General features: G+C 33.1%; 1 protein-coding gene across 6 annotated transcripts in view; it reads right to left on the bottom strand.

The window, feature by feature from the left end:
• The window catches only part of SLC4A10 (solute carrier family 4 member 10), a 361,700-nt gene that overhangs the window by 212,774 nt on the left and 134,706 nt on the right, over positions 1-14,220 (bottom strand). For all 6 annotated transcript variants that reach the window (XM_031960579.1, XM_023499232.2, XM_023499231.2 and 3 more), the window contains exon 2: positions 1,951-2,032. In XM_031960579.1, coding sequence (XP_031816439.1) covers positions 1,951-2,032 — 82 coding nt within the window. The remainder of the gene's footprint in view (positions 1-1,950; positions 2,033-14,220) is intronic.

A 14,220-nucleotide genomic window follows, 5' to 3' on the forward strand; every position in this document is an offset into this window, starting at 1 on the left:
TAAAAAGAATTCAACCAATTATACTCAAAATACAGTTTGTGTCAGATTTTGTCTAAATCAGATAACCTGTGTTATTGTAATTAATTTTAAGCCAACAATTTAATGTAGATTATTCCTTCTTGGCTACACCATTCCCACTTTCATCACATACTCATATTACTTCTCACAAGAGTTTAAATGTCCTTTCCCCCTGCCATGGTGAATACCATAAAGTATATTATGCCACTACTCGTACCTTGCAATTTAACTAGTCAAAACCAAACCAGTTATGGGAAGAATATGGACCACCAGAGCCTGAAAAAAATAGTTAAAAATTCCAGGATCTAGGTCAGTCTGGTAGGATCCACACAAGATTTCTGAAAGTGATCACTTACAGGTGCAAGTACTCCAACTACAAGTGCTAAACCTCCAACATATACTTTCTCCACTGGTTCCATGACATAAGCTTGTCATCATTATAAAGTGTTCTTATAGAGTCTTACTACCAAAGTGATAGAATGAAATTTTGGTAACGTGAACAAGAAAACAAACATAGAATTCATCATTGGTTCTTTAAAGATCACTTTAATATTGGAACTCCATAATCAGCACTCAGTATTTTCTCATTTTTTTTCAATTGAGATTACTATAGTTAGTGATACAGAGCATATTAGATTATTTAATGATCTTTGGGAAACCAAAGGACCATTTCATAAGACTTCAGTTCTATAGCATTTTAGATGGTAAGGGGGAGAAATCACTACCAAATGAAGACTCATTTGGTACAGAAAAGGAGAACCAAGACATTTTCCCCCTCATTTAAATCTTCAACTAAAAATATTTTTTATCTGCTAAGGTAGAGTTTGACTTTGAGTTGAAAAAAATACATTTTAATTCAACTTATAGGCCAGGATTCAATAACTAGTGACATCTATTTCTCCAATTAAAGCTTTAAATTTCTACAAAATAGGTTAAAGTGCAGCTGAGATTATATTTATACAAATATATGAAAATAATTATAGAATCCTATATATGCATTATTTTTAATGTTCTTGGAATGCAAGTTAGCATGTAGTAACCACTACATTATATACATTATATACTTGTATATTATATGTGTATATACATTATATACCTATATGTTAAAAGCTATATAAAAGCTAGTTACATGGGTATATTTTGAAAACAAAATTATTTACAATTAAAGTTTCAAAAAAAGTACAGATTATGACATTTTGGTGCTTTCATGCCTTCTTTCCTTTTAGAATTATAGCAAAAAAAACCCCCTCCATTTTCACTACTGATTTCTCCTCTCATTGAAAATCAGAATTCATCAAGCCTTGGGTTGATAACCACTAAGAGAGAATGTGAATTCAATTTGGACTAGAAGACTAAGTTTTAAGACTAGTTTTGTCCTATAGACGATGGATTGTGCTAATACTATTGCTATTTAATCTAAGAAAAACTACAGGTTCAAACATTAGACTTATGTGCTTAACTGAAGAACTAATGAGGACACTGTCAATAATTCTCAATAGCACTTAACACTGTCTTACCAACTACAATTCCACTGACCAACTTCCATTAATATGGAATGGTGTTGATCTAACCTATCTTGTTGCCACCTACTACTTTCAAGGGAAACAGCAGAGTAACAAAAGAGATGGGGTTGCCATCAAGCAACCTGGTTTCAAATCCCAGCTATGCTACTGATTAACTTTGTGACAATGGGCAAATCACATAAGAGCTTTGTGCTTCATTTTCTCTATATGTTAAATGAGGGAGTTATTTTAGATCACCTCAAAGGCTGCTTCCAACTTTATATCTATGAACCTCTCTGCCTCCCAAACTGATTCCTCCAATATAGTTGTTATGGTATATCATTTTTAATGATTATCATACAATTTCTGCCTAAAATATAATGCTTTGAAATCAAGTTAAATAAACTGTTCAATGAAAGAAAACTCTTACCTTCTAAATCTTCCTTTTCAAAGTGTGTTTTGAGGATTGAGCGAGTTCCACCTCTATCCACAATAGCTTCTTCATCATTTCTCTGCAGAATGAAGGAGAAAAAAAAGAATGCCCAAAGATTAAAATGCCATTTTACCTTAAATAATCTACTTATATAAGTACTGTATTTGATGATTAGGTACTGATATACAAGAAAGAAATTAAATTGCCTGATAATATATCCATAGGAGAACTATTTAATTTTCAGTGAAGTTAAAGGTAGACAGTATTGTTGATTGAATCACTTTGAAGGAAACAGGAATTAATAAGCAAATGAGTAGATATAATATTAATTATCAAGAATGTTAATGATGTTAATTTTACTCATTAATAACTATTAGACATAAGACACTGGACTAGATCCTAGGGGAGATACAAAAAATTAAGGTTTGGCACCTGTTCTTATAATGTTTATAAACTAGATAATGATGGAATATAAAAGGGAACACAGCATTTCTTTCTTTTTTTTTTAATTTCAGGTATTTTTATCTTTGAGATATAATTCCTACATCAAGATGACATTTTGAACTAAGAAAGCAAAATGTAATAATCATTAGTACTATTAACTGTTAAATATTATGGTTAGGTTAGAAAATGCTAGTATTATTAAAAATGGAAAGAGAAATATAATCACTTGAAATCAATTAGTAGTAATCACAGAGTGAACTACAATTCATTATTTTGTTTCTAGATGAAGTTTTGTGCTAATGATAAACTATAAACCACAATTATTTATTTGCTTTCAATTCAACAAGCACTTTTAAAATGTCTGTTTGTTTTAGGCACTAGAAATACAAAGATGAACAATGAAATTACTCCTGACTTCAAGGTGTTTTTCATTGAATGGCCAGTGGAGGATGGTAAAAGATAGTAGGGAAGATATAACATGTATACAAATATGTACATTATTAAGTAGAGAGTGTGAGGACAATCAACACATAGACAAAACAATCTGAGAAATATAAGTAATCAGGAAAGGTGATTCATGCCAGATGGGGAGACTGAAGTAAGTGTGTTTCTTGAGTTCCAGTGTGCTAAGCTATTGCCTATCTACATCAAATCCAGTACTAATATAATGAGGTTTTGTACTGATCAGAGTGGCTACTGTACTTTTAGCCTGAGCTAGATAGGGTGACTCAGTCTCAAAAAAAAAGAAAAGAAAAGAAAAAGAAGGGAAGGGAAAAGAAAGGGAAGAAAGAAAAGAGAAAGAAAGAAGAGAGAGATGGAGGGAGGAATGAGGAAAGAAGGAATTTAAGAAGAGACGACTTTCAGGGAAGAAGACTTCACGGAAAAGGTAACAAAAGAACTAGATCTTCAAGGAAGATTAGGAATCCAAAGAAAAGAAAGGTGAGAAGAAAGTTTTGTAGGAATGGTCAGTATCAATGCACTTGAAACACAAGTATCCAGCTCTATCTATAGGTATAGATTTCACTTTACTTAAGACAGAAACCTTAGATGGAAGTCTTTTGATCATTTTGTATAGTTGTGAGAACCTTGATTCACAAGTAAAGGGAGATTCTTGGGTGAGTAGAATCCAGTGTTCTATGAGAAGTTATGAGGAGACATAACTATCAAATTTGGATTCATTGTAATAAATTGTCTTAATAAGTTTTCTGATTGAACAAAACAAGAAAGTATGGAAATGTTGAAGTTTTTTAGTTTTCTTCTAATATATTCCAAATGAGGTAGAAAATATTTATTTTTTCCTTTTACCAAAGAAGAATACATGGGATTAAGAAATATGATAAAATGGTCTTGTGTTCTATTTTTGGAGAAGGAAAAATATAACAAACATCTCATTATGTCAATGAGTTCTTTTTCATAATTATGATAATTTTGGTGATTAATCTTTAGGGGAAAGGGGGCTGAATAGACTCAATGAGTCTTGATTCTGGTCTGGGAGACTGATTGAGTCTTTATTTAATAAAGCTATTCAAAATGAATTAATCATGTCTGTTAGTCTAGCACATCAATAATTGATAGCTAAAAATTAGGACCATTTAAGAACACAAGTTCATATCTAGAAAGTCACTTAATCTAATGAAAGCAACTCTGAAGGATCAAGAGACATATATTCATTCTCCTTTCTGTCTAGTCATCTGCTCCTTGACAACTGCCTTGCCAATCTGGAGAAACTTCTGGTCTGAGACTACTCTCATGATTGGTGATTGATTCTTCTCTACCACTATTTTAAGGGAAACCTTAGCCATAAATCATTTTGTTCAACACATTTTCCAGATATCTTCTCAATGTGTGGCTTTTTCTCCTCTCTCTTTCCACTCTTCTTCCCTACCAAGTTCTAGATTCATGAACCATGATCAAATCAACTTTGCCTTTATTCCCTGATGGTGTATGTCAAAATGCTCCCTTATGGCTCTAATATAGCTACTTTCCCTTTGTGAGTTGTTGCCCTTGTTAGAATGTAAACTCCTTGAGATCAAAGACTGTAATTATTTTATCTTTCTACCCAGTTTAGCACAGCATGTGGCATTTAGTAAGAGCTCACTCAAAGCTTTTTGATTTTTTAATCCATTCTGAGAAATTTGGTTAGGCAAGACTATGATGTGGCTGCAGCTTATATGAGTTAGGTAGAAGAGGAAACTAATTCACTAAGGGGCAAACCAGCTGAAAAATAGTTTATAAAATTTACTTTAAGGAGTCAATCAGAACACAGAAAGATAGTTTATAAAATTTACCTCAAGGAATCAATCAGATCACAGAAGTGATTCATTCCATTTGGGCCAGAGAGTTAAAAGGTCAAGTCATTAGATCTGATATTCTAAAGCAGTAGCATTGTGATCAGAAAGGAAAGTCATTTCTTGTTGGGACTTTAGGGATAAGATTGTGAGCAAGATAGACTATCTTAAGTCATAAGCCAGTGATTCAGAGGGTCAGATTGTGAAACAAATAAGTTATGTTGATATTAGAGAAAAGTCCCTACCCAAGCCCAAATCATCATAAGCAATTGCAGGTTGAAGAGCCAGATTATTCCAGAGGACTCCACAGAATAATTGTGGCTAGCAAATCTATGGTCACAGAACCAGAACTTGCTTCACATCAAAGCTCAAGTAGATGATAAAAATTTTAGGCAAGAAAGAGTTAAGTGGAGTGGATAAAATGTTGGGAAAGCTTTAAATCATGGATATTTTCTTTGGTTACTATTCCTTTAACTTGTTATTTTAGTACCATTTCTTGTTTACTTCTCCTCCTCTGATCACTCCCATGTACATTCCTTTATGATGTTTTATTGTCAGTCCACTTTAATTAATGTAAGAATTGTGTGTTTTAAAGAGAAAATGGAGGTCACTCAGCAAGAATTTCAGAAATGCTTAAGTTCCAGGCACTATACTAAGCAGTGAGGATACAAAAAAAAAGACAAAAAACAAAAACAAAAACCAGCTTCTGCCCTCGTGGAGTAGATATTTTGGTGGGGGAAATAACATAAATATTTAGTTGCATGAAAGATATATTAAGAATCAATACAAAGTAATCTAAGAGAAGGCACTAGTAGTTGGAGAAAACAGAAAAGGCCTCCTGCAGAAAGTGGATTTTGACTTGAGTCTGGGAAGAAGACAAGGAAGCTAATAGGTGGATCAGAAGAGAAAAAACATTCCAGGCATGAGGAGCAACCAATACAAAGGAAAAGAGCTAGAAGATGGACTGCCATGTTCAAGAAAGTATGAATACGCTAGTGTAGAATGTAAAATGCATGTAACAAAATAAGGTACAAGAAGCCTGGAAAAAAAGGAAGGGCCAGGTTACAAAGTACTCTAACAATCAAACAGAGAAATTTATATCTGGTCCTGGAGGTAATAGAAATTTACTATTGAGCAGGAGATATGGCTTGGTCAGACCTAAGATTTAGAAAAATTACCTTGGCAAATGAGCAGAGGATAGATTAAGACATGGAAAGAGTTGAGCTAGAGATCAATTAGAAAACTCTGCAATAGTTCAGGCAAGAATTGCTAAGGTCCTGAAGTAAGATTGTGGCTACTTTAATGGAGAGAAAGGAACATATGCAAGATACATTCTAAAGATAAAAACTACAAAATTTGTTAACAGACTAGATATGTGGAATTAATGGGAATGAAGAGGCAAAGATGATATCGATCTTGTGAGTTTGGGTTACTGGAAGGATGATAGTATCCAATTATAATAAGGAATTTTGGAAGAGGGAAGGATTTAGGGGACAAATAATGAATTCTACTTTGTATATGTTACATTTGAAATGCTTATAAGATATATAGTTTGAGATATCTAGAAGGCATTTTGTGACATGACAGTGTAGCTTGGGAATTATAGAAAGTAGATCTATGGAAGATCACCAAATGATATAGAGCTGAAAGATAAAAGGGCCCAGTACAAGGCTTTGAGAAATAATCACATTTAGTGGGTATGACATGGATAAAGAATTGACAAAGGAGACTAAGGAGGATCACTAAGAGAGAGTCAGGAATGAGCAGTGACATTAGAACCTAGAAAAGAGATACTAGCTGGGAGCAGGAGATGACCAAAAATATTTAAAGGAGAATAAGGATTGATTAAAGAGAGAGTAAGGAAAGAACAGTGACATTAGAACCTAGAGAAGAGACAATAGCTGGGAGCAGAAGATGATCAAAACCATTCAAAGGAAAATAAGGATTGATTAAAAAGTCTTTGGATTGAGTGAGTAAGTGATCATGGTTAACTGTGCTTAGAGTGGTTTCTGTTGAATGGTAAGGTCAGAAATTAGATGGTGGAGGGTTAAAATTGAGTGAGAAAAATGGAAATAAAAATCCCCTATATGGATTATTTTCTCAAGGAGTTTAGTTATAAAGGAGAAGAATGTTATTAGATAATAGCCAACTGAGATGGTGGGATCAAATGAGGAGGTGGAATAAAATTGAGGAGATATGAATCTTTTTGTAGACTTTAGAAAAAGAACCAGTAGATAGGGAATGAGATGAGATAAAATGGTAAGTGAAGGTATCTTAGAGTGAAGGTGATAATAGGGACAATCTGTTAGAATAGGTATAAACAGATGGTATACAGGTATGTGTAGAAGAATTTGACTAGAAGTAGAGTCACTTCTTCCAAACTAGAATGAAAGAGGATATAATAGTGGAAGATGTGTAAGAGATAAGAGTTAAGGAGGAGTGGGTAAAGAAAGGATCTTAAGGAATTGTCTTAATTTTATCAGTTTCTTATAAGACAAGGTCTTCAGCTGAAAGCATGTGGGGAAGAGATGTGGATAAAAGTTTGGAACAATCATTTTGGAGAATAGGAGAGTGAATCAATTACTGAATAATGAATCTTTATTTCAATGCTGTGAGGATTGAGTTGAGATTAGATAATGTAAATTTTGGTGGACTCAATTGGCATAGTTTTATGATTTCTGCTATCTCTATTTGGTACACAGTAGCAGGAAAAAAGAACCCTTTCAGTCTTCTCTCCACAGGATATATAGAATTTGGGATTCTGGTAATGATATAGAAGTGTTAGCATAAAATTTGAAGTAGACTTCACTGAATTAAGATTAAGAATTGCTGGTAGGAGCAATCTCCTGGTAGGAGAAAAAAATATATATAATTATGCTACTGCATACATAAGCTAAATATACCCTATGATACCACAGGAAATTACTGACATTCTTCTATTCAAACCATCAGATCCTAGGATGGGAGGGCTCCAATTGGTTCCATCCTTTTCTTCATCCAGGTAGGAGTTTTTAACTAAAATGAATGCTACACATAGACTAACTATGAAAGAAAAAAGAGATAAAAGAATGTTGTTGTGATTGTGTGAAAGACTTCTTAGATAAGGTTGGACTTGAATTGGTCCTTGAAGAATAGTATCACTGAAATAGGCATATAGAAAAAGTGCACATTCCAGGCAAGGAAAAAAAGATCAATTTAATAGTGAGCTGAAAAAAAGCATAGATGGAAAGGGGCAACTTGGTTAAGTAAAAAGGTTCCTATTCATCAGTAGTAGGAGATAAGTCTAGAAAAGTAGGTGTGAGAGGGCACTAGTCTTAGGGGTTCATAGTCTATCCTGTAGGTAATGGTGAACAATAAAAGGTTTTTGAGCCACAGAAAGATGTGATCTTTTTGTAAAGGGAAGGATATTTTAAGAAGATTAATCTGGTAGCACTGTGTAAAAATAGATTAAACTGGCATACAGTATAGACAGATAGAGACTGCACAAATCTAGTCAGGAGATTATAATAATTATCTAGATGTAAAGTAAGTATAGTTTAAATTAGGGTAGAATGAGTATGAATAGAGAAGACATATGGGAAAAATTTCAAAGAAAGAATAAAACAATACTTATGACTAACTATGGGGGGGCAAAGAAAAGGAATAAATAATTTTTGAATCTGAGGTAAGTGGGTGAATGACAATGGTATCGACAGAAACGGCAATGTCAAGAAAGGGAAGGCTTTGGATCAAAAGAATATAGACTAGCTTTAGACATGCACAGTTGGAACTAAGAGCAGAATATGCACATGTAAATTTTTAACAAGCAGGTGCAGAATTGGGAGATGATCTCACCTCACAGGTGAGATGTGAGGGTTGGAGACAGAGCTTTGGGAATTGTCCTCACAGAAGAAATAATAGCAAAAGCCAAGAGGATAAGTAAGTTCACTGAGGAATAGTTTTAATTTATTAGTATATCCGCAGTTGATTATATAAGGACAGAAGGTAAGCAACCTCCTATGTGATATGACTCGAGGGACCCCAAAAAAATAACTTGCTTGCTTAAAATTATCTTCCTCATTTGCTCTGCAGGGTATTCCAAATTCCTACTTTTCACTCCTCTTAAAATAATTAATTATAAACACTCACTGAAGATAATTAAAAGATAAATAGAGAGAAGGGAACTGAAAAATTAAGTAAAATCAGCCACTAACACTTCAGTCAAAATCAGTTTATCAGATTAGCTGAACCAGTCACATAATGACACTGATTCAATAGCAGAAAGAATGAGTAGGATGGAATTATAGTATTTTATTGTTGTTGTTAAGGTTGGGAGGAGAAAAGAAACCTAAGGCTTGAAACATGGGATAAGGTGTTAAACTGGGGTTGGGAATAGATAGAGAAAGGCCTAAAAACTTGCTTGTTTGGGAAAACAAATTGTAATAGGATGGTCACAGAGAATGTGAACATAAAAGGGAATGAAGGTGCACTGGAAACAAATAATCTATTTTACAATTTTGCTTAGGGCCATCCCTGGTAATATCTTATTACAATGGGGTAAAATGCTTTAGATATCTAGTTGGTTTTATATATGAAGCCAATTGAGTTTCCACTGACAGAAAAGTATAGGACTAGGAAGTCATGCTTTTGAGCTGTTCCAATTGTATGTAATAAGCATTGGCCAAGAAGAGATAAAGGGAGTGTTCAACAAGACTAAATTGAACAAGGCATCACATTCCAACCTCTCACTCCCAAAATGCTTGTTTTCTGCTTATCAAAAGGCATATCACAAGAACCCAACCAACCCAACTAAGGGTTTTAACAGTTATTGCCTACTTAGCATAGCAGTATTTAAACAAAAGAAAAGAGGAGGATGACTCAGATTTAAATAGCCCTGCATATTTAACAAAATACTTTATTTCACTTAAACATCAGAACAACTAAGTGAAATGGGTAGTACATGTATTAAGAGATAAAGAGATAGAAACCCTGAGAATTTATATTTTGTCTAAGCTCAAAAGCCAGAGCTCAAACTCAATGCTTTACATTATACCCTTTTGCCTTTTTAAACTCCTTTCTCTTTCAGGATAGCTAAAAATGGTTCTCAAGCTATAGCTCTTTTTAGGCAGAAAAGCCTTAATTAATAATACTATTAAATAAGAATAAATACTGTCACCTATTTGGGAAATAGAAAATGCTTTTTTTAATTGATTAAAATAATCATGATAATGGCTTTGAATTTCATGTAATTTATAGATTAGTGCTTTCAACTAATGATTTGGAAAAGATTATAGACAGATTTCACTCCAGTATGAGCCCATATACTGTTTTATGGATATTAGAAATAAAACTCATCAGAGAACAATATACTTTGTTGCCAGTGGCCTATTTTTGCAGTATGTCCTATTTGAGTAGAGGCAATGCCAACAGTTTAAAATAAGAGAACAAGAGTCAGGTATCTAGTGCAAGTAAGAGAATATGAAAATGAAGGAAGGATTTGCTGATGTTCTATTAGTCTCATCAGCAACATTTCCTTAGATTTCATCAAACTGAAGAACTAGGTGACCCAAACAATACAATAAAGATTGTGAGGGCCTTGATACAGTTTGGAATTTTTTCCTTGTAACGTTATAAGAAATAAAAATATACTCTGGCTGTTAGATTAATACAAGTTTCCTCAAGATTTGATCTTGATAATTTTACAAAGAAAATTAATTCCTTTTTCTACCCACTGAAAGACAAGCAAATATGTGCCAAATAGAATGTAATCATTCCCTCTGGGGTGCTATCAGGAAGAATGCTGAAGGTTAACTCATGCAACCATGTCAGATGTCAGAAGGAGGGCTATTCTAATATGACTCACCCACAGCAGTCTCTTCATGAAGTTACAAAATTAGTATTTTTTAAATGAAAGTGATTTATTATTGCAGATGAAATAATGTAGATAATATACCTTATAAACATTAAAATAATATACATTATACATATATGTGTATACATACATATACATACATATATATTATATAAATTAATATGCATATTATTTGTTTCCTTCTAGGGAACATTACAATTTTCTTTATGTAAGGCTTTTTAAATAACTCACTTTATGCAACATCATTTATTTCTTGTGCCTATGAAAAAATAAATGTTGTGCTCATATGCAAATATGTTATTGGACCACTCTTAGTAGAAGAGTTTTGTTTTTTCCAATAATGGTGATAGTCACACGTGCTTTCCAATCTAGTTTCCCTTATGACCAATTGCATCCTTTTATATCATGGCTTTTCCAGGATTAAAATATAGTCTTTGGATTTGAAACAGTCATTTGTGCAAAGTCAATTATCCTATTTGAGGATGCATCTGCATCACATTAACACTATGTGAGGTAGTTAGCTGCATATGTTAAACCTTGTTATCAATTAGTTTCTATGCATTAGTTTCTTTGGTAGTGAGTGTTGGTGGTAGTCAGGGTGATTAGGGTGGGGGAAGGTAAAGAGGTAGGAGGTAGATTTACAAGAAAAGAGTTTCTGTAAAAGCACACGATATTTGTAGCACTAAAATAATTCAATTGTGTTATTATGATTTCTTCAATGTCAGTAACTTTTACTGATCCCAAATCATAATAATAAAGTTTAGCTGGCTAATACTCTCTGTAAGATACCATACTAATTTATATTCATTAAAAATATTATAGATTATGTTTCCTTTAAGTTCAAAAACACTATGGCAGTTTTTGTATTTTATGTAGTGAGGATTAGTTTATATTACTTTTTCCTACATATCTATCTGCTTGTCTTAGTCTCCTTGTCTGGATTATATCTATATTATGCTTCTTACTTACAGTTGTACCCCAAAGTTATCCCATGGTTTTATTTTTTTCCCCTACTCTTACTGTCTCTGTTTGCTTGCCTGTCTGTCTCTTTCTCAGAGATCTCATTAGTCACCATATTCTCATAAATTTCATTCTCATCTCTATGCTGATGACTGCCTTTCTATATATCCAATGCTAGTCTCATTCCTGAGCTACCATCTTGTATCAACAATGTTCTCCCAAACATTTTGAACTTAATTATATTCTTTAGGCATCTCAAACTCAAATTATTATAGAATTCAATATTTCCCCCTGCTACTGCAAAATCCACCCTCCTTCTAAACTTCCTTATTTCTATTGAGGATGCCACAATACTTCCTAGTCACCCAAGTTAACAAACTCAGTGACATACTTGGGTCCACTCTCACTCATCTTACATATTCAATCACTGACAAAATGTCATCTTAACTCCAGATCTTACATTTCTTCTTTTCTCTCCATTCACATCACTATTACCCAGGTTCATGCCCTTATTGCTCTTGTCTGAACTACTGAAAAGCCTTCTTAATTGGTTTTTTTTTTCGCCCCAAGTTTCTCCCCATCCACCTGACAAAGATTTTTAAAATATATGATCATATTACTCTATCACCCAATAAACTCTGTAACTGTATGTTATCTTGAAGATCAAATATGAATTATTTTGTTTAGCATTTAAAATGCTTTACAATCTGGCCTCAACTCAAATTTTCTAGTTTAGTATATATTATCCCTCTTCATAATACCACAACCCTGTATCTAGTCAAACAGCTTTCTTACTATTCTCTCATATTTGGGTTCCAATTCCCATCTCCATTTCTTTGCATTGAATGTTCCCCATGTCTGGAATTCCTAGACTCTCTCCTTAACTTTCTCTCTTAGAATCTTTAGATTCTTTCAAGGCTCAGCTCAAGTACAGACTTCTTTCAAAAATTATCTTATATCCCATTTTGTATCAATTTAATATACCTCTCTATATGTACATGCTGATGGGATTTTGGACGGGAAAATTACATCTTTACTTTCAAGAACTTTTAATTTTGTTTGCAAATCTATCCATTTTAATGTTCTTAATTTTTATATTTATCTTTAAATTTTATTGATTGCTTTATTTTTATGCATATCCTGTGTTTTTATAGAAACTCTTTTCTTGTAAATATTTATGATTATTCCATTTCACCAGAAAACTCTTGTAATAAAGGGAAGCAGTAAAATAAAGTAACAATGAAAGTACATGCAACATTTCACATTTGTAGAAAATCTTTTCTGGGTTTGTTCATTTTTTAATTAAAATTTTTATTTTTTCACCTTCCAATTTTTTACTCCAGTGGGAGAAAAACAAATTTCTTGTAACAAATATGCGTAGTCAAACAAAACCAATTCCTTCAATGACTGTATATTTAATTTGTTGAGAGGCAATTGAGGTTAAGTGATTTGTCCAGAGTCACACAGCTAGTAAATGTTAAGTGTCTAAGGCCAGATTTGAACTCAGTTCCTCCTAACTCCAGAACCATTGCTCTATCTATTGTACCATCCAGCTGCCCCTCAAATATTGTATACAAAAATATACCTATCATTCTGCACCCTAAACTACTCGCATCTATGTAATAGAGAGCACATTTCATAAGTTCTTATAGTAGGGACTATTTCAGTTTTATCTTTTATCCCCAGAGCTTAATACAAGGTGTGGTATCTAGTGAGTATTTAATAAATGCTTTTTGATTGATTTGTTCATATTGATCCTTTTTTCCTCACATAACTTCAACCATTGACTCATCAAGTGGTTTCTTCCAAAGGATATATGGAATGCTTAGGTATTAAGATGCTCAAGCCCAACATTTAAAATTTCTAATATTTGAGGTAACTGGGCTTTATAATCTCATTTCCATTAGACCTTCCTCTTGTCGTTTAGTTTCTAGTCCCTTCACTAACTGAGTAGCTGTCCTCTGAATATATTCCAATTTGCTGTAGCATCACTGTTGAAGTTTTTAGATCCTTAGCAATTTAGATCTCTTATTTTACAATACTGAAAACTGAGACTTAGAGTGATGTTTTGTACATACTCAATAGCACAGCTAAGAATTGAATCTAAGACCTATGATTCTAAATTAAAGGCTTTTTTCAATAGAGCATGCTTTTTACTCAAAATGTGGTGTTCAAAACTAATTAAAAGAATCTGGATATTAACTGACAAGGCACAGTATAGAAGGACCATTACCTCCTGTGTCCTGGGCACAATACTTGACTTATGATTTGTCAAATTATATTGTTGATGAATATTCAGCTTCAAGTCCACTAAAACCTCCAAATATTTTTCATTTAAACTATTATCTAGCCATGCCTTCATCATATACTTGAGAAATTAATTTTTTATTCTATATATATGATTTCATATTTCTCTCTATCCAATTTCATCTTAGATTCACCCCACTCTTCTAGTCATTCTAGACTGTTTTGGATCATCCATCATATTGGCTATCCCTTTTAGATTTGTGTCGTGAAAATCTGATAAGGGTGGCTTTTATGTCTTCTTCAAAATAATTAATTTTAAATATGACAGGGTCCTGAGGCACTTCACTAGCAACCTACCTCAAAGCTGATATTTAATTATTAACAATTATTCTTTGGATACAGTCTTTCAACTAGTTCTGGTAAAATAACTGTGCTATCACTCAAATCCATGTTTCTAGATCCTATCCATAAGAGGTG

The sequence above is a fragment of the Sarcophilus harrisii genome, chromosome 3 (genome assembly GCF_902635505.1).
Source record: "Sarcophilus harrisii chromosome 3, mSarHar1.11, whole genome shotgun sequence".
Lineage (NCBI taxonomy): Eukaryota > Metazoa > Chordata > Mammalia > Dasyuromorphia > Dasyuridae > Sarcophilus > Sarcophilus harrisii.